Consider the following 19,838-nt stretch of genomic DNA (forward strand, 5'->3'; position numbering starts at 1 on the left):
GAGTGGACTTTTGTTAACATGCGGCCAAGATTCAAAAGATGTAATGGTATTAAAATGTACATTTTGTACGAGAAACTGAGGGCGGATTTTAAATACTGAATTACGTGTTAACCAACTGATTTCTCATTTCTGAGGTCACGTGATGCCGGATTTATCTCGAGGCCCATTGCAAATGTATGTACAACAAAATCTACACAAACAAATGTATAGATATGGAGCACTTATTGTAATCTGATGGTACAAAAACTAAATCCTGATTTATATTTTGTCGTGCAACAGTTTTAATAAGGTAAGCATATTGGGCAGATCCTATATGGGGTTATGACTCGATAGCCTTGGTTTCAATAGGTTTAAGGAGCCGTCGTACGACCAGTTCTCCATTGCTGTTGATGTATGTGTCAGCCATGTCCTCTTCAGCAGGGAGGCCATAAGGAGTCTTGAGTGGCTGGATCCTGAGTGAAGTCAGAAATGTAGACCGGACAGGAAAATAAGCAGGATTAGTGAAGATACAATCCTTAGCTGATGTAATAACAAATCATTAAGAATGCTACTGACCATGTCAATTAAATTAATGTTTTACCAATACACCTTTAATTTGATCTTCCTTGTTATGGGTTACAGAAACATTTGGTACTAGTGATGCACTAGTACCAAATATTCTGCAGAAAATGGCTAAAAATGCATTTTCGGCCTATTCGGTTTCGGCCCGAATAGGCAGAAAATATCACCGAATAGTGTATGCAATTAATGCATTCAAAAGAGCGGAATAAATGGACCAGTGATTATTATTTAAGTTAAGTTTTGCCATAAATCAGGTAGCTTTAAGGTACATATATGTGAATTTCGTGCATCCCTATTTGGTACCATCAGTAAGTGAAGCAAGTTGTAGTGAAATCTTACCTTACTAGATGTTTGACGAATTTCAATTGCTTGTTGACTGCAGGTGTGTTTTTGTGAATAACAGGTGTATGCGCCTAAAGACATGAAAGCAACAATGTAGTTAGTTTAAAAGAGACCATGATTATCTAAGTGTATAGTGTAACACAATGGGAAAGAACATAAATTGAGCTTACTCCAATGAAAATAAATGGTACCTTTGGAATTTGAATACTACATTTCCTGGTTTTGGTCAAGGACTGTCTAAAGAGGACGAGACGCGAAGATCGTAAGGGCGCTGCCATGTTGCTCACATGGTGCTCCATGGAAGGAAAGAAACATGCGCAGTTGAGACCAAGGAAGCTGAACGCGGAAGTGTTGGCTGCATATAGCCCATTGCGCATGTTTCTTTCCTTCCATGGAGCAACATGGCGTCGCCTGTACGACGCCATGTTGTCTTCGCGTCTCGTCCTCTTTAGACAGTCCTTGGTTTTGGTCAGAGCAGACCACCATTAATGCCGTCTGCTGCCTAGGTAATACATTTTTATGGTAGCCTGTCCCTAGCATCCATGATTTCACCACGATTTAAAAAGGCATGGTAATCATGGTGTAATAAAACACTGAAAATCACACTACTGTAGTGTACAGTCCTAGTTGTACTATTATTAGGCAAAACCACACCAATGCAACTAGACGCAACTCCTTGCAACAACAGTTTCAAGGACATGTCACATCAATGCAACTCCTTGAAACTGCCATTAAGGATAATGGTTGCATGCATGGTGAATCATTGGTGTGGTTTGGGCCTTAGATTAAAGCTTCACAAAGACCATATGTAGCAGAGTGGCTCTGAGCCTCTGCCTGATGGCCTCAAAAGTCTCCTCCGGTCCATAGGGATATCCTTTGGTCTAGTGGTTAAGATGTTGGACTTTAACGAGGGATACCCGAGTTTGAATTTCGGGCGTTACATTGGTTTCCGTGACCCGGATCGGGTTTCCCCGTGGGAGATCAAAAGGGGGGCGAGTGGCTCTGAGCCTCTGCCTGATGGCCTCAAAAGTCTAATATCTCCCCCTGGTCTTCTAGACTTTGGTATGTTGGACTTTCACGCGGGAGACCCGAGTTCGAATCCCGGGCGTTACACATACCTTTTCAAGGCGAAGGGACTTAATCATGTCCTTCTCCCAGTATGGCCGAGCTTTGACAGTTTTGACCCGTGTCACTATGTGGAGTTTATGAGGTTGCTCTGGGTCACCGCCATACTTCTCATGATCTTTAGACTTCTCTTCAAAATACTGTAAAGCACAGTGGAATCCCAGTGAACAACTGCAAGCATAACTAAAACGAAGCAATAGTTACTGTAATAATATTGTTTTGTTAAAACAAATAGGCCTATGTTCCATTAATTGTTCAACAAAACATTAAATGTTACAAAAAGTAAAAACTATTCCGATATTAAGAACAAGCAATGATTATGATATGGGAATACCATAAATCGGAAAGAAATCAAACAAATAATAAACACAGGAGATAGAGCTGGGTTTTTTTTCTCCATTTGTTTGATTAAATACGTGTTAATACATACAATACATTAACACTTAATTAATTAAACAAAAAAACACATAGGATTTAGATTTCCGTACCGTTTTATTTCTAAATAGACTTGAAGCTTAATAATAATAATACATAAAGCTACTCACCTCTGGTCGAACATTTACTTTGGTAAATTTGCTTCGGAATGACACTATCCAAGGACATGTAACCTTCGTCAACATCTGCAAGTATGCACAGGCACACAACAGTTATTATGGTTTATGGCGCATACTATTATAGCACGTCATAAATGCTTAGTTTTGGTTGAGATTGAGATACGGCAAAGTGAGCACATAAAATACAAATTCATTCATACAAGACTATACATACCGTAATTGATCCAGTGTGTAAACCTCGGCAGAAGATTGCCATAGTGTCTTTATAGGGGCCAAGGTTACAGCCACCACAGCTCCTGTAACATCCAGATAATAATTAATCAAATGTAATTGTGAAGTATCCGATTTGAAACGAAATACGTTAACATCACACTAAGTTGTACAACTAATTTTCGAAGATCGTGACAGTAAGAAGAAGTAAGAACTGACAACAACACACGTTTGTGTTCTGTTTTTGTCTTGACCGGAAGTGAGAGGTAGTTACATTGAAATGATTCCCTTCTCAATAATCCTATCCCACTTAACTTTAATAAAGTAGTGTGTTTTTGCTAATGTAGACGGTATGGAAAAAACACTCAATACCGTTAATTATGTCTGAGAGTGGGAAAGGCTGGTAACGCGAGGTTAGTAGAAATGTTTTGTTTTATGTTCCTTCAGGACCCGATTTTAAGGCGCACAACGGACCGAACGTTTCAGGAAGTACCACTTTATGCACAATAACCAAAGTACAGATTTGTTATCTTCCAAGATAGACCTGTTTTAATTTTTTCGGGTTCCAACGTGGCATCAACAACATGAACATTCCCGTTTGACGGCCGTCGAACAGGCTGATTTTGAAATCATGACCGAGAATCATGTGTCAGGGATGGAGGCATGTGCTGTGTCTGTGCTTAAACGAGCAGTGGAACTGGACCAGAGCTCTCGCTTCCAAGAATCCCTTGTCTGTTACCAGGAAGGGATCCAGTTGCTTATGGATGTGTTGAAAGGTGTCAGTCAGACACACACACACACACACACACACACACACACACACACACACACACACACACACACACACACACTTGACACCTGTACTACCTAAACTAACGTTTCATCTGCTACTATCTACACAGCAGTGAAAGATGACACAAAGAAGGTGCACTTCAGACAGAGGATAAAAAGCTACATGGATAGAGCAGAGCAGATCAAAGTTCACGTCAACCAGCTGAAAGAAGGTATTATTTTTTAATTCTATTGATCATGTATATGAAGTGGTGCCCCCTGTACATTTGTTTCACTCTTTCTGTCCTCAGTAGTTAACCCGTTGTGTATTCCGTGTTTTTATCAGATGGGAAATACCATGAGCAGATCAGAATAGCAGAGGATGCTACGGGTCACAGTTATGAAGCTCTGTTCAAACCATATATCAGCAGTACTCTAACAGAAGTCTGGGTGGAAGATCCATACATACGACACATCCACCAGGTAATGCCTAATATGTTCACTTAGCATTTTAATTCCTCCTTCCACACACATTTCTGTGTTCCTACTGACTGACCTGCCAATGAGGAGCCCCCACCGGGAGCAAGTAGGACCTTCGTCCTACTCCTCCCGCCCAACACTCCCTGCTGACAGGTGCTGCCCCAGCCCGTAGGGGTATGTGCAACAATGACCAGTATCATCGTCCCTCCCCACCCAGCTTCCCTCCCACGGCCCGAACATTGTGGCCAATTGTGTTCGCATAGATGACCGACAAAGCCGAATGAACCACAGTGGATTCGCACCCACAACAACCTCCGTGGTGGTGGCAACGGACATCACCACTGCACCACCCGAGTGCTGCTTATCATTTTGGTTTGATAAATTATGACACATCCTTCCACATTCCTTTTCTTGCATACATTAAAGGTATATTCAGTGATTTCACTCAAAAAACCTTAGGTTTCGTTTTTGGCTGTGGGACCCAGCCTTTCGTCCAATCAGGATAGAGAGTCAAAAACGAAACCTAAGGTTTTTTGACCCCCAGGGGTTAACTGGGGACAGGGAGGAACTCCTTGTATGGCCAGCACACTATAGTAGGGAGGATTATCACAATAAAACAAAAAAATAAGTGATATTTGAATTAAGTGAAATCACTGAATATACCTTTAAATACAATTAATGAGATTATCTAACCCAAAGCCAACGGAGTCTGGATCCTGAGTACCGTAGTGTCAAGGGAGAGCTGTCAGAATCCCAATGATAGAAGTCCTGCAGATCATCCTCTTGATGAAAATATGTGTCAACTTGAGGGTCTTGAAAGCTGAGTTAGTGGGTTTTGAGGACTGAAAGTCATCAAAGAGTAACCCTAAAGACGATTGAAACTAGTGCATTTTATGCTGCCTCTACTAAAACGCTGTGTCAGCCTGGTGATGTCATGATGCGTATACAGTATATCCATAGTGGATCTCCAAGGTTAGCCATGCCCAAATATGGAATTCATGATGTCAGACTTGGACGGGTTAGCTAAATCAATTTTATGGAATTGTACCCAAATACGGGGTCCATGACAGGGACACGAGAGAGACTCGGAGTAGAGTCGCTGCTTCTTCGCCTGGAAAGGAGCCAGCTTAGGTGGTTCGGGCATCTGGTTAGGATGCCTCTCGGTTCTCTCCCTAGGGAGGTCCTCGAGGAACGTCCCACTGGGAGGAGACCCCCGGGGCAGACCAAGGCGCAGTTGGAGGAAACGCATCGACTCACTGGCCTTGGATTGTCTCGGGATCCCCCAGGAGGAAGTCACTAATGTTGCTCTGGAGAGGGAAGTCTGGAGCTCTCTGGTGGAGCTGTTGCCCCCGCGATCATATATTTGTGATAGTCAAGTGAGCTGTTCTTCCAGAAATAAGGTTAATGAATAACTCTGCTCCCGCATATAACGTTTTGATTGTGGTGATCATCATTCCTATACACTCTATAAAAGCAGAGCCACTCAGAAGAGTGTCTGTCTAATCTCTAAATCATGTGTCTTGTGTACACTGCCAGCAGGCCACAGAAGTATGTACACTAATTACTCATTTATTCTGCATATGCTTCATACTTTCTGAAATATACATTTTCAGGGTTTCCTGCACAATGTTTTTGGTATGGCGCTGCGCCATGCTTGAAATAAATCGCGCCATGCCAAGCTGCCAAAAAAAAAAGATTTTCTTTTTTTCCCTTTTTTTTGAGGGGGCTAGTGAATCATGGTGTGTGTGTGTGTGATATGAAATGTCCAGTACCTCCCCAGTGTTCCCCTGAGTGCCTCCCCAGTGTCTCCCTGAGTGCCTCCCAGTGTCTCCCCAGGGGACAGTGCCTCCCCAGTGCCCCCCTCAGTGCCTCCCCAGTGTTAGTTAGTTAGTTAGTTTATTTATCTCAGTCATTTACAGTACAGTACATTTCAGAATGGGGGTTTCAGAATTACAGTGACTGAAAAGGTTTGGGCTGAAGCCGAAGCTTATTATGCCCACCTTTTTAATGATTCAAATAATAGAAGAAAGGGAAAAAAAGGAACAGAAAAAAAACAAAAACAGGAACAATAGCAATGGGGAAAAACTGATTCTCTGTAGTGATGTGCTTCTTGTATACCAATGATGAACAGAAAATTCATATTTAGCTGTCCCCCTGAGTGCCTCCCCAGTGTGCCCCAGAGTGCCTCCCCAGTGTCTCCCTGAGTGCCTCCCAGTGCCTCCCCAGTGCCCCCCTCAGTGCCTTCCCAGTGTCCCCCTGAGTGCCTCCCCAGTGTTCCCCTGAGTGCCTCCCCAGTGTCTCCCTGAGTGCCTCCCAGTGCCTCCCCAGTGCCCCCCTCAGTGCCTCCCCAGTGTCCCCCTGAGTGCCTCCCCAGTGTGCCCCTGAGTGCCTCCCCAGTGTCTCCCCAGTGCCTCCCCAGTGCCTGCCCAGTGTCCCCCAATAGCAATACAAGAGCAATAATACAAATTAATCTTCATTTATTAATCTTATTAATTAATTAATTAATAAAATTAATTAATTAATTAATCAAAATTATCGACGCGCGCGCCAGAAGGCCTCCCGCGCATCCAGCACCATGCCAAAGCTTTTTCCTGCAGGAAACACTGATTTTTTTATTTGATAAATTCAATGGGGCTCAGAAGAAACCTTAACCGTGCCCAAATTTGGAGTCTATACAGGTATGTCCGGAACGACTGACATCCAATGTGGATCCCGATATCCACGTGTTTTATTGTCACATGATTGATTCATGTACAATATGACTGTAGCATCATTGCATATGGTGAAAGATCCTCATGTGGTCCTAATTACTTGCATGAGAGGGAGAGAGGTGGTGGAGTTAACTGCTTTAGCAGACAGTTGGAGGAGTTAAGAGGTTTTGTCCAAAGTGCTTTTTAATATTTTTCATTGGTTACATTCTTTTGAACCAACACACAGACATAATCGTTGTTCAATAGCATTGAAAAACCTAGCCCGTCTAGAGTTTGAATGGACAGGTAGGTATCAGTCAAAAGGGAGACATCGAAGAGGAAGGACGGTTGGGGAAGGATCAACATAATGAACATATGGAATGTCAGAACAGGTCAGCTCCATATATGGAGATCTAAGGGTTTGAGGTCAGATGTAGAGTTGCTGGCCAGCTCCATATATGCAGATCTCATGCTGTCTAACCTCAATGTGTCGTCATGGCATCGGGCACAAACAAATCTGTCTGCTCCTTATAAGGGCACAAATGGGGGCATGGCCATATAGTATATATGCCCATATCAGTCGACTATCAGATAAATTGCACATGCGCATTTGACTGTACCATACAATCCAACATGGGCAACTGGCGGCCCGGGGGCCACATGCGGCCCTCAGGTTAATATCCGGACATTGATATATTATTGATTGTCTTTTTTTTTTATGTCCAATGTATTTGTATTTAGTTGATACAGTTAACATAACTATAACAAAATGCATTTGAAATAAAATAAAAAGGTTACCTTTCAGGATTCCAATTAAAAAATAGCCAAAAGATATTCAGGATTTTAATTCAAATATTGCAAAATTAGCTGATCTACAATCTACTACTACTTGTAGATCGACTATTTTTTGCTACAACAGCAATATGCAATGTGGCCCTCTGGAGTGAGTGTGTAAATATAGTGGCCCTCTCAATCATCAAAGTTTCCCACCCCTGCATCAGGCTGATCCAGCTAGAATTGCGTGGAGGAGATTCTGACATACCTGCAACCCTCTCCTCCCACAGTTGTACAACTTCTTGCGGTTCTGTGAGATGCTGCTAAAAGCGTCTTGTAAGGTGGAAAGGATTCACCTCCTCACCTCTCAGGATGAAGTAGGCCATTTTATTTACTTCTATCATCATCATTGTATGTATGTTCTTAAGTCATATAGAAAAGACAGCAGCTAAAGCCTAATGTAATGTTTGCTGGAAATAACTAAGTTACCAGTTGCAAATAATAAAAATAATGCAAATTGTTTGAAACTTTGTAGGCTATTTCTCATCATGCCACGTTGTCATACGACAAAGTATGAACTGTGAATACAGATTATTTTTGCAAACTGTGTCATACATTTTCTCGTACTGCCATTTTACCACAACGTGTCCTATTCAGCAGGTGGATAGTACACAGCAGACCAGTGCTCTGGAAGATATTAAACAGTCTCTCCAGACCCGGGGAGTGTCTCTGGACCTTCAGTACTCGTCCACCATCCACGACAGGGAGATCAGGTATGGCTCCCTGCTGCCACTCAAAAGCATTAAAAACTCAAGTTTTAAGAGCAACTTAATTATTATCATCCATAACGTGTCTTATTCATCATTCATGCCATCAAAAATAAAGAAGTTCTTATCGTCGGCAGTTATAGCTTTCAGTTTCAGTTAAGTAGTCATTGTAAATTCCAATACACAGGATAATAAAGTGAACTTGTCTTGAATTTATAGTCGTCGTCCCCCCCCGTCCCCCCAAGTTCAAGTCGCTCAAGGATAAAAATGCAGCCACAACACAACAGCCCTGCCCCTGAAAGGCTGACCTAAAAAGCATTTCATTGTAGGTTGATTGTTCCCGCACGTAACCTAATCCTAATAACATCCCATATAGGTTTGACAATGGCTGGATCATCAAAATAGGTAGAGGACTTGATTACTTCAAGAAGCCTAAAGTAAGCTATCACATTTAAGACTATGTGAATATGAATGGTAACATTTTGACTTTGTAATGGCTGCAACCGTTTCTGTCTGTCCCCCCACCCCCCTCCCTCCCCCACGCAGGGTCGTTTCTCCATTGGATATTGTGACTACGACCTGAGGCAGTGCCAGGAGACCTCTGTAGACATTTTTCACACTAAACATACAAAGACACTATGATAATGTATAGGAATCTGGAATGGGATTAATTGGGACGTTGTACCAACCCCCAGCTATCCCTGTTTTCTTTTATTCCATGTGCCTTAAAATAAATAGCTTTGACATTCTGAGAACGGGGTGATAAATGTCGGGAACATATCGTTTGATAGGAACAATTTGTCATTTTGAGAGTACATGGTTTTTGTGGACTGTATGGGAATTATTTTAATTGCTACTTGCATTTTAAACTTCTGGTTACTGTTTAGCTCATGTTGGATCAATATGGTTCTTTTATTATGAACTTTTTTTTTCTTCTTGTTTCTTTGTTTCTTGCTTTTTTCTTTATTATTGTCATTTGTATTTAAAATCCTGTCATTTCCACATCACCAAAGATGATCTGTTAATGCATGCGGTGCAGCTGTACGGAGCATTAATAAATACAGAAATACTTAATTAATCATAAATGTATAATTTGTAAACACTGTTAGAAACGTTTCAGTTATACACTATTAAGCAGTTACGCATTTTCTATATCACTGCTTCTATGCTATATAAGACTAAAAATACATTTTATTCATAAGCCGTCTTTCAGGGCACTCAAGGTCGCCGTACAACAAGTTAAAAACAGTTGACACAAAACACAGTTAAAAGCAAAAGCAGACAATAAAGTATAGCTTGCAGCAGAAAACACAGATCAATCATAGGCCTGCCTAAACAGGTGGGTTTTGAGGTGGGTTTGAAATGAGGTGATTGAGTCCATGTTTCTTATATCAGGGGGGAGGGTGTTCCAGAGGTGAGGGGCCACTAGTGGATATTAATGTATGTACGTCTGTATGTACTCCTTTTTCCTTTTATGGAACGAAATAAAATCTATCTATGTAGGGGCAGAGCGGCTGAAAGCTCTTGACCCCATGGTGGACAGACGGGCTGGGAGGACTTTCAGTTTGATGGAGGAGGCAGACCGAAGAGACCGGGTGGGAATGTCGACGTGAACAAGGTCAGACAGGCATTGATAGTCCTGAGTTTAGATGGGCTCACACCAAATACTTTAATGACTAGTAACTACCTTTTATAAATCACTAGTTTTAGTGTTTATCTTTAATATATATCTTTATATATTTGAATATATTTAACATTGCTTGGATGAACAAGAAGCAGCATGTGCTCAGTTAGACAGGATAGTGATCAGATTATCTATCTAGTATTCGCCCTTAATCTCGATACGCAATGTCCTCATCTGGGATCAGAAAGGAAGAGATTCTAATCCAACAGAAACGAACGAACTGAACTATTTTGATAATCTGCATTTTACGAAAAGGGGCAGCGGACCTATACATTGGGCAGGTTTATTGCACAGTATCAAACTAAGCTAGGGTAGTTTTCTTCATATACAGTAGCTAACACCAAGACCATGTGACATTTAACTGATGGGGTTAGCCCATCAGCCTACTAGATTTGAGACTAGAAATTGTGATATTTTTTGTGATGGATGTGGGATGTTGGGATCAGTCCAGATGTCAAAGCTGAGTTTTTATAATATATCAATGCAATAACTCTTGACAGCATGGTTACAACGCCCCTTAGCTGTGACATAATTACAATTTACCATGACTGTCATGAGTTATTTCCTTATTATAAATAAATAAAAACAAAGCTCTCTATGGTAGGTTCAACAACATACAGCAGAGCACTTTGGACAGAAATTATATTCTTTATTCTTGATTATATCCCCCCCGTTCAGTAGAAATATGTTCCTATTCCATTCTGTCCTTCTCAAATTACGTTTAGAAAGATAATATAGTGCAAAATGCAGCCTTATAGGACTTTGGTAAATTTTTTATGTAGTGATTCAGATGTGTGCAGGCTTTGTTCTCTCGTCAGCGAGTAAATACCCCTTTATTTTTTTGTTTCCTACATATTGTTTTTTAATATTTTTTTATAAATAAAAAAATGTTCATGAATAAAACATTTTAAATTTTTCATGAATATATATATATATATATATATATATATATACTGTATATATGGTACCATTTTTGTCTACTGTGTCAGAGGAGGGGCTGTGAACAGTCCTGACATATTTCTTTAAAGATGGAGTGCCATCATTTTTTACCACCCTAAAACATGATCATGGTATTATTACAATATAAGGGGGGATAACTTTTTCCAAAAAGTGTACAGTATTTGTTAAAATCATGCTTTTATGTGGACACGCCCACCAGTTCATTAAGTATGCCTGGTTTGCCTGGTGGGTGGTGATGGGTGGTGATCCACCTGAACTGAAGCCGCACCCACAGCTGTAGTTGTATGATAAAGGGGGAGGGGCTGATAGTGTGGTGTCACTATATTACTGTTTACTTCATTGGCCCGTTTGACTGTCAAGGGTTCACCCTCCAGGAAGAAACCCTAAATACAAAGTTAATACACCTTTGCACATAAAAACAACTCCAGGGTGTCTAATGAAGTACTGTCACCTCATAGACACATGACAAACTGGAAAAATACAAAAATTGTGGCACTCCATCTTTAAAAAAGAATGAAAAAGGGAGAATTCCAGGCATTTTATTCCTGGAAAGTTAGCATACTATAATTGAAGCCATTGTTCTTGCATTAATCAAAAATAAATCTTGCTTGAACTGACCGAACCTGCCTACCGATTATGTCACTGGTAGGCGGGTTTCTGAACTGCACTCCTCTGAGACACAGAATGAGTAGACAAAAATGTTGCCATATTAATATAATGAGCAAGATACCTGACTGCATAATGGTTGAATTAGGTGAATAATGACGATATAGGCTCATATCATTGCCACACCCTTCTCTCTCTATACCATCCCCCATTTTCCTCATGAATCATTGCATTCTGATGAATGCATTCTGTGTACATAATGATATAATTATGTTAATTCTACCTGTATGTGTGTTCATTTAAATAGGCCTATATTAAGTTATGTTTGTTTTGCAAATCAGGAGGCAGATGTCTGCTGGGACTCTTGTCTGAGTGATTGTTGATTTCTATATTTTGTTTTATCTCTTGTCTTTTTTTAGTTTTAGTGTCTCACAGTCTTGCCGCTTTTCAACCCGTTAGTCTGGTCTGGTTGTGTCTCAGCAGTCAGCAGTAATGCCTGCCCTCTTTACAACTGGAGCTTTATTTTTTTTCCCTCTACTCTCATTTCTGGGCCTAAAATCAGGTTAGCGTTTCATAAGGAGCTTAGCGCAATGGGCCACAGTGTACCACTAATGTAATGGACTCTCTCTCTCTCTCTCTCTCTCTCTCTCTCTCTCTCTCCTCCTCCTCTCTTCTCTCTCTCTCAGCGAGTCTCATACTGTCCTCTATTTTCTCTGTGCATTTTGTTCAACCTGCCATGGAGTGACCCTCTCCTCTTGTCAATTTTTCTCACTCTCCTTCTACCTTCCTTGGCCCCCTACGGTACCTCTCTGTCTCCCCTTCCATCTGCAGATGTTGACAACAGACGTACCACGGTCTAAAGATAGTCCTCTAGACAAGAGAACTCCTCGGCTTTGACAAAAAGAGAGAGGACGGCAGTGAAACTCTGATATACATTTGGTAAGTACACCAAATAACTCATTTTCCATGATGTATTTGTGTGAGTCTTTGCATCTTGGCGGTGTTGACGCACTGAGTCAACACAACTGGTTGTCTGTCCTAGCACCTTTGTGCTAATTCAGCCCATTGTGGGCCTCTGGAAATATATATCTTTTATTCTATTTCTTATTTAGTTAAAGTACTGGTTTTACCAGTTGTATTGACTTTATTTCTATTTTCCGAGATTGTTTTTTATTTTATTTTATTGTTCTATTTTCATGTCTTCCTTTAAGCAATGATAAACCGGGTTATTATAAATGTATATATACTATTAAGTTATAAGGGTAAAAAAACCCAGGGGGGTAGGGGCCAAATAAGTTTAACACTTCACCCTACTCCCTTTCGGACATTGTTACGAGTATATAACGATAGACTGAATAACGTATTTGTTCGCATTTGTCTTCAATATGCAATATCAACGGACTTCTGTTGTTGCGGTAGAAATTGATTGAGATTATGTTATGGATTATAGTGTGTGAAATCTTACAAGGATCCCTCTGCAATGTTAATAATCCAGGAGATTATCCCCTGTTTTAGTCGGTAATGGTGCTATAGTTATTATAGGGTGAAGCTCCAACTCTGCAAAGCAGGATGTTTTGGGGCCAACAACACAGGACAGTTAAAAATATCACAAGTAATATTTTATTGTCACTGAGTTACAGTATAATATGTTTTTTTTTTCTAACCTAGCCTGTATGTGGAGCAGGCTAGATGAGAGCAAAGGTGTGCATTGGACTTTGCATGTTTCTTCATAGCCTCATACTGTATCTTGTATTATCAGCAGCCATCCACGCCAAACAGGATCGGGTTCTGTTGACCGCACAGATAATGTACTGCCCAGGGCTGCTGACATGGCACAGACCCTAGGTCGGAGATAGATGAAACTATACCTTCTATCAGGGGACTATATCATATTTACGTCACAGATAAGAGCTTGGAGCTTGTGTTGGAAAACAATGAATGACAGCACAACTTCATTTGTACATTATATAGAAAATTATGTATTGGTATATTCCATGCAGAACTTCATCTCAGGGTGTTGTGAAGAGTGAGTTAAGTACCGCATGAATTAAGGACACACTGCTCTACATCTTGCTCCCAATCAGCTTCACAGTGTTTCAACCCAGTTCTGGGGTTTGTCAGGCGAGGAACACTACTGCAAGCATGGTTTGCTTTGTACAAAACTCCCATGATACATCAGGAAAGTTGGACGGCTCAGTGATATTGTAACTATTTAGCCATTGTATAATATAATAAATATGTTAAACTGAAATGTAATATAAACTGTGAAAACCTTTTCTTTAACCGATAGTTTCTCACATTGCATGGCTTTTACTGTCGTCTTAATATCCATACCTGTTGTAAGCACCTCCATGTGCCGAGAAGAGTGTTCGCACCACACCTCAAGGCAAAGCTTTGTCACATTGCTGATAATGGCAATAAACCTTTGAGCTCAGGTGGAGACAAGTGTTAGACAAGGTATAATGCAATGAAACAGGTGCATGAAGTGGAAATATACATGTGCTCCAATGGCCAGGGAATACATCACCTATGGACATTCATGCAATGTAGATAAGATTATTGCACGTGACAACAGCATCTACAAAACTCTAAGTGTGCTTTTGGGGGTAATAATGTGACTGTTGAGCCTCATTTTCATTGGGTCTGTGTGACGTGACTGACGTCCAATCGTCCATGTCTGCCCTCCTTTCTTTGCTTCAGCTCATTTGATCAGAATTATGGAGTCTTTCTCAAAGGATACAGAGGAATACACAGAAGACATTCCAGGTGAGATTCTCTGCTATTTACGTATATATAATGCATGAGAGAATAATCAGATATATGTTGAAGATTTGAAAACAATAAAGTATACATTGATTGTAAAGGCAAGACAAGTTTAGTTGTATAGCACATTTCAACAAGGCAATTCAAAGTGCTTTACATGAAAGATTAAACAAAATAAACACATTATGACAGGATAACGGGACATTTTAATTCAGTAACAATTAAGCAAGAGAAGTTCAACATTTTCACAACACAAACAAAACACTACTAGGACATTTGAATACAAAAGATGCAGCACATAGTTATCACACCCAGCGTTCAGTGTTGAATTACGTAAGGTGACACAACATATCTCAGATATGTGACAATTATAATACAAATAGAGCATATGAATTAGTTGTGCATTTTGGGCTATCAGGGAAGAAGAAGTCCAAGCTGAAGAATCTGAAAACACGCCTTTTTGGGAAAACAAAGAAAGTAGATGTAGGGAGAAGCACCAAGCTCAGCCAGTCAGCCAGTGACATCACACCAGAAGAGGGTCTCGGCTCAGAGGAAGATCTAGTGTGAGTGTTTTAAATCTGACTATTTGTTCTATATTACCATGTATAATTACATTATTAATATTTGCACATACACAAGTAATTTGAGTTTGTGTTGGTGAGAGCAGTGCCTTAGCAACAGTCAACAATGTTATTGCTTACTTACTCCCTGTGTTTCAACTGATATCTCTGATAAAGGCGCTATATAAATGCACCATTTAGCGGTACATATTCCTGTACCACTTTTTTTTTCCCCTCTCCTCCGCTGACTTCCTATCCGCCCCTTTTGTCATGCTCCCTCAGGTGTTCCCAGGGCATTCTGGGATTCCGAGCCCTGTCACATGACAGCATCTTCATGGCTGATGATGTCTTGCCAGATCCTCAACTGGCAAACGCCCAGTCCCAAGAGAACGTTCACAGCAAGATCAAAGCCCTGCAGGTATAGCTCTTGGTTGTACAGCATGTTGTTTGGTAACAGAGACCTTCTATCTATGTAATATAATACGACACCTTGCTCTGCATTTCCCAGACGAAGCTTCAGCTGCAGAAACTGCATTTTGGCCCGCCGCCTGCAATTGTGCCAATCAAACATCCGGAGGACTTGGGCAGCCGCTCGGAGGATGACGGTCTTCCTCACAGCCCCTCCGAGATGTCAGTGGGTGACATCATTACCACAGGGACCTCCAGCAAGGTGATTTATCAACGTCTATACTTAGTAAACTTGACCTGAGTTAGCTCTGTAATTGTATCGCTATTTTCTCCCCTCTACATCAAATCCCTTTGCTATAAATAACTGATCCACATGCTCAAAAAGTGAAGCAAAACAAGGCACTGTCAGCTTTTTTCCGTGAATGTTCCCCGGAGAACTTGATTCTTGAATAAGCACGTAGTCAAGTCAAGTCTCAACTGGTTAACAGATAAGGCACTTTCTTATCTTACTATTAGGAGAGTTAGAGGGCAAGTTTATCTAATGTTTGGTTGGTGGGTCATTCTTACCTGGATTCATTTTAGATTCATGGATTCATTCATTCTGCAGTTTCATAAGGTTTTTGAAAAACATATGTTGCTATTTATATCTAAAACCTATCTATCTATTATTTTAGGGCTACTGTAAGCAATAGGGTAGTATTTGTTATGGTTAGGGTAAGCGTATAATTGTGTGTGTGTGTGTGTGTGTGTGTGTGTGTGTGTGTGTGTGTGTGTGTGTGTGTGTGTGCGTGTGCATGTGCATGTGCGTGCGTGCGTGTGTGTGTGTGCGTGCGTGCGCATGTGTGCTTGCCTAATTCATTTTTATTTTTCCTTTTCTCCTCAGGTTACGTCCCAGACTACCTCTTGCCTGCTCTCGCCCATCCCTAAAGCCACATCGATCAAATCTGTGCCCGTCACTCCATCTCACCCCATGCCTCTCTCTGCCATCCCCGCTGCCCCTCCTATCAAAGCTTCCCCTTCAACGGACTTCAGCGGTCCAGCCCAATTCACCCCTTGCCTGGATACCTCTGCAGCACGTCATCGTATGTCTGTCAAACCCAGAAACCAGAGGGCCAGTGCAAAAGCGAAGAGGCTTCCAGCAGTGAGTGAATTGTTCTCTTTTACACATAAACGTGCGAGGATGAACATGCAAACACACCCTCAACCACTTTCTTCTGTTTTTGATCAGACCGACTGCAGACCTCTGAACAACACTCCCCATCATTCCGTGTCTGAGAAGGACGAGGAACAACAACTGACCGCTCGCGATGAGATAACACAGTTGCACTCTGACCCTGCCCAGATGCTGGGGACAGAGAAAGAGCAAATTGACATCACGACTTCATCTCAATGTCCACCGTCAAAATCCACAGAGCCTTTGTCCATCACACCCAGGTCCGCTGACACACAACAAGAACCCCCAAAAACCCTGCTCCATCATCGTCTGACCCAACAGGACCCTGCTGTACCTGGGGGAGCCGTCACTGCCAGAGTGACCGCACAGCTACTTGGAGACAAACCCCACAGACCTGCTGCTGATGCACTAGCCAGCCAACAGACACAGTCATCATCTGTTCATCCGGACAAGCAAGAGCAAAGTGTGGGCCCTGGAGATCTTGAGGCACAGGCCCCTTCTAATGACCCTGTCTCATGCCCCACCGGGCAACTCTCGACCGGTTTGGCCTCCACGGGGCCTTCCAGGTCTGCCTTGGCTCGGCAGCAGGTTCAAAGTCAGAGAGAGGTGCTATCCACCACAGGAGTGCAGAGGCCAGTCCCAGGCTCTGGGTTGTTCCGTTTCTCTGGCATTGCTGCCAAAGGCCAAGACGGAGAGAGACCCGAGAAAAAAGGTGAACCAGTCATGCCGTTGAAGCAGATAGCCGTCGATGCGGGAGCTGTAGAGAAAGAGGAGGTCAAGGCCATAGAGGAGGGTGTAGAAAATGCACTGGAAACAAAAGAGGACCCAGAGGGTGAAGGAAAGACAGCATTTGGTGTTACGCTCCGCACCACCTCTCTGTCTTTGAAATTTCGGTCAGATGTGGCCTCAACACCTTCTGACTCCAGAGTTAAACGTTATAGTGCAGAGGTGGGGTCGCTAGCCCCCCCCATTGTGCCATACAACCGTCCCAAGTCGCTCTTGTCTGACCAGCAATATGGCAACAGCAAAGCAAGAGAGAATTTAGGAGATAATGATAGCCCTGCATCTGCAAAGCTGTCCACAAGCAACCCTTGTGCCCCATGGTCCCTTAGACAAACAGGTGAGTCGGAACACAGCAGTAAACCTACACTACAGTGTATTATATTACTCTTTTACTTTGTATGAAATTTGCCTGGATTTCTGTCTTATCTAACGCACGCACGCACGCACGCATGCACACACACACACACACACACACACACACACACACACACACACACACACACACACACTATGTGCTATAGGTTTACAACAGAATTATAACAACAAAGGTTTCAGTTACTGCAGGATTAGACTTTGATCACATAGTTAGTTATTATCAGATAGTAATACGGTGTCTGTGGGGAGATAACCTTCACACAAAGTAGAATAATCGCTCTGGAGTGATAAGACGTTACCAATCCCAGGGGACCTTTGTGCTCATTAAAACAGCACCCAGGCTATAGCTATTGCACGGAATGTGTCTTAACTCACTTGTTTTATTATTTAGATGGAATACCGTCCCAGTCTAGTTCCTCCTCCGCCCTTCCAGTAAAATGTATCCAAACGCCTACTGCTGATCCTCACATGACTCCTGCTGTGACTTCAGAAGACCAGACTATCTTCTCAAAGCCCAAGGAGGATCCCGAGACTGTGCCACAGTCTTCGGCTGAGGTATCGTGGATGAGCATGGCCATGGAAAAGACCAGGAGCTTTCAGCAGCTCTTGACAAGCAGACTGCCCAGAGATTTCACAAGCATGCAGGCGACGTCGCAACCACAAGCAAAGCCAACAAATGAAGCTCCGACTGTGACTCAGTCACAGGCACCAAATATCACACAAGTACAGACGACAACTGTAAAAGAACAACATAGTTCACCACAACTACAGGCACCATTGCAATCATCACTGACACAATCTACCCTCTCCTCAAGCCAACCTCCTACAACCAGGAGTTTCCGCTCTGCCACCCACCCCAGACCTTCAACATCAGCTCAGGCCGTGGTTTCTAGCTATACCCCTTCAACAACAGCAGCTCCTGCTTCAACTGGGGCAGTGTCCGTAGGTGAACGTGCAGCCTTCCTCCAGAAACAGACAGAATTGACTACTCCATCTGGAAACAAGGTACTTCACCACTACTCACACTATTAAATGCAATGCGGCAAAATGAGTTAAGATGTGTGATGCGTTACCCATTTCCTACTACATCATAAAATACTATCACCACAGATTATCTTATTATTATCTTATTACCTCTACAGGTGGAACTGAGGAAACTCCAAACAGAAGCAAGGACACCAGCAAAGTCTCTTCCCATACCTATTACCACAACTTCAGATAGAGATCCAGAGGGGAAGCCAGGAGTGAGACTTCAAGGTGCGTAGCCAACGGGCAGCTTAACGATGCCTGTAAGGGGAAAATGGTAGAAATTGGTGTTCAGAGTGCAAAGAGTAACAAGGAGAGGGTTTCTTTCAGAGTCAAGCCCTTCCAAAGTTCCAGGGAGGCTAGCTGATCACGAGGACAAATGGCTGAGAAAACATATCTCACCGTCTTCATTGCCGTCATCGTCACCTACGCAGTCATCTCCCCTGCAGTCCTTGTCAAACAGCAGACAACCTTCCTGGATGGAACTTGCTAAGAGAAAGTCAATGGCTTGGAGTGATAAGTCCATGGAATAACAATAGAGTTCAAGATGTTTTTAGCTTGTGCTACAGTGATACAGTATGTATATATTTTTGAGGAAAAGCCTTTCTTTGTTATGAACAGAGACTACACGAAATTAACCACATGAAGTATTATACAATGAATATAATGTTTTGGTATAGGTGATTCAACATCTGAGTGCTGTTTTAGGTAATTGCTGATCAATAAAATTCCTAATATTAAATCTTGTGTAGCGATGCATCATGCCCATCGGGGCACCGATGGCCTAGTGGTTAAGGCCTGTCAGCGAGTCACAGGTTGATTCCCGAGCCTGATGACCTTTGCTGCATTACATGTCACTCCCCGACCCCATCTCTCTCTCCCTGTTTCCTATTTCTTAACTGTAGGCTACTATCCAATAAAGGCAGAAAAGTCACAAAAAAACAGCATTATCCCTATGTGGAAATGACTAAATGCACTAAAAGATTAAAGAATGTCTGTGAAGGCTATTTATTCTGGCTAAGGATATCCTGGTTGAATTCCAATGGGCTGTGAAAGAGTGTCTTGGGTAATCGGTTCAGGTGTAGTGACTGATAGTGGTGGTGGTCACGGGTCTGGCTGACCATATAAGGAGAGGACGCGGAGACAGAGAACTCTTGTATCTTTACTGAAACATTGATGTGTGCTGTACAAAGTAAACAGAAAAATACAATATTTGGAATTATAA

The 19,838-nt window shown here is 42.1% G+C and overlaps 3 protein-coding genes across 7 annotated transcripts; 2 read left to right on the top strand and 1 right to left on the bottom strand.

Annotated features, from left to right (window-relative positions):
- Window positions 1-205: 205 nt before the first annotated feature.
- On the bottom strand, window positions 206-3,052 carry mrpl30 (mitochondrial ribosomal protein L30). Its single transcript, XM_083776448.1, has 5 exons — window positions 2,797-3,052; window positions 2,574-2,648; window positions 2,022-2,168; window positions 901-974; window positions 206-452 (listed from the first exon to the last, which is right to left on the bottom strand). The coding sequence occupies exons 1-5, from the start codon at window positions 2,836-2,838 to the stop codon at window positions 320-322; spliced, it is 471 nt and encodes a 156-aa protein (XP_083632574.1). The 5' UTR covers window positions 2,839-3,052; the 3' UTR covers window positions 206-319.
- A 206-nt stretch (window positions 3,053-3,258) lies between these two features.
- mitd1 (MIT, microtubule interacting and transport, domain containing 1) lies at window positions 3,259-9,359 on the top strand. Of its 3 annotated transcripts, none has more exons than XM_083777565.1 (7): window positions 3,259-3,568; window positions 3,695-3,796; window positions 3,910-4,046; window positions 7,798-7,884; window positions 8,165-8,280; window positions 8,651-8,711; window positions 8,821-9,359. In XM_083777565.1, the coding sequence occupies exons 1-7, from the start codon at window positions 3,424-3,426 to the stop codon at window positions 8,914-8,916; spliced, it is 744 nt and encodes a 247-aa protein (XP_083633691.1). In that variant the 5' UTR covers window positions 3,259-3,423; the 3' UTR covers window positions 8,917-9,359. The 3 variants fall into 3 exon arrangements, with proteins under 3 accessions (XP_083633691.1, XP_083633692.1, XP_083633693.1); XM_083777566.1 differs by having other exon boundaries at window positions 8,651-8,679; XM_083777567.1 differs by lacking the exon at window positions 8,651-8,711.
- A 466-nt stretch (window positions 9,360-9,825) lies between these two features.
- Window positions 9,826-19,307, top strand: cracdla (cracd like a). Of its 3 annotated transcripts, XM_083776549.1 has the most exons (11): window positions 9,826-9,892; window positions 12,356-12,463; window positions 14,225-14,290; window positions 14,706-14,850; window positions 15,130-15,265; window positions 15,356-15,517; window positions 16,139-16,396; window positions 16,484-17,549; window positions 17,979-18,592; window positions 18,730-18,844; window positions 18,944-19,307. In XM_083776549.1, exons 3-11 carry the CDS (start codon window positions 14,242-14,244, stop codon window positions 19,144-19,146), a joined length of 2,748 nt encoding a protein of 915 aa, XP_083632675.1. In that variant the 5' UTR covers window positions 9,826-9,892; window positions 12,356-12,463; window positions 14,225-14,241; the 3' UTR covers window positions 19,147-19,307. The 3 variants fall into 3 exon arrangements, with proteins under 3 accessions (XP_083632675.1, XP_083632677.1, XP_083632676.1); XM_083776551.1 differs by lacking the exon at window positions 18,730-18,844 and having other exon boundaries at window positions 17,979-18,529; window positions 18,927-19,128; XM_083776550.1 differs by lacking the exons at window positions 9,826-9,892; window positions 12,356-12,463 and having other exon boundaries at window positions 14,199-14,290.
- Window positions 19,308-19,838: the final 531 nt, after the last annotated feature.

The sequence above is a fragment of the Protomyctophum parallelum genome, assembly GCF_964188405.1.
Source record: "Protomyctophum parallelum genome assembly, chromosome: 11".
In the NCBI taxonomy this organism is placed as follows: domain Eukaryota; kingdom Metazoa; phylum Chordata; class Actinopteri; order Myctophiformes; family Myctophidae; genus Protomyctophum; species Protomyctophum parallelum.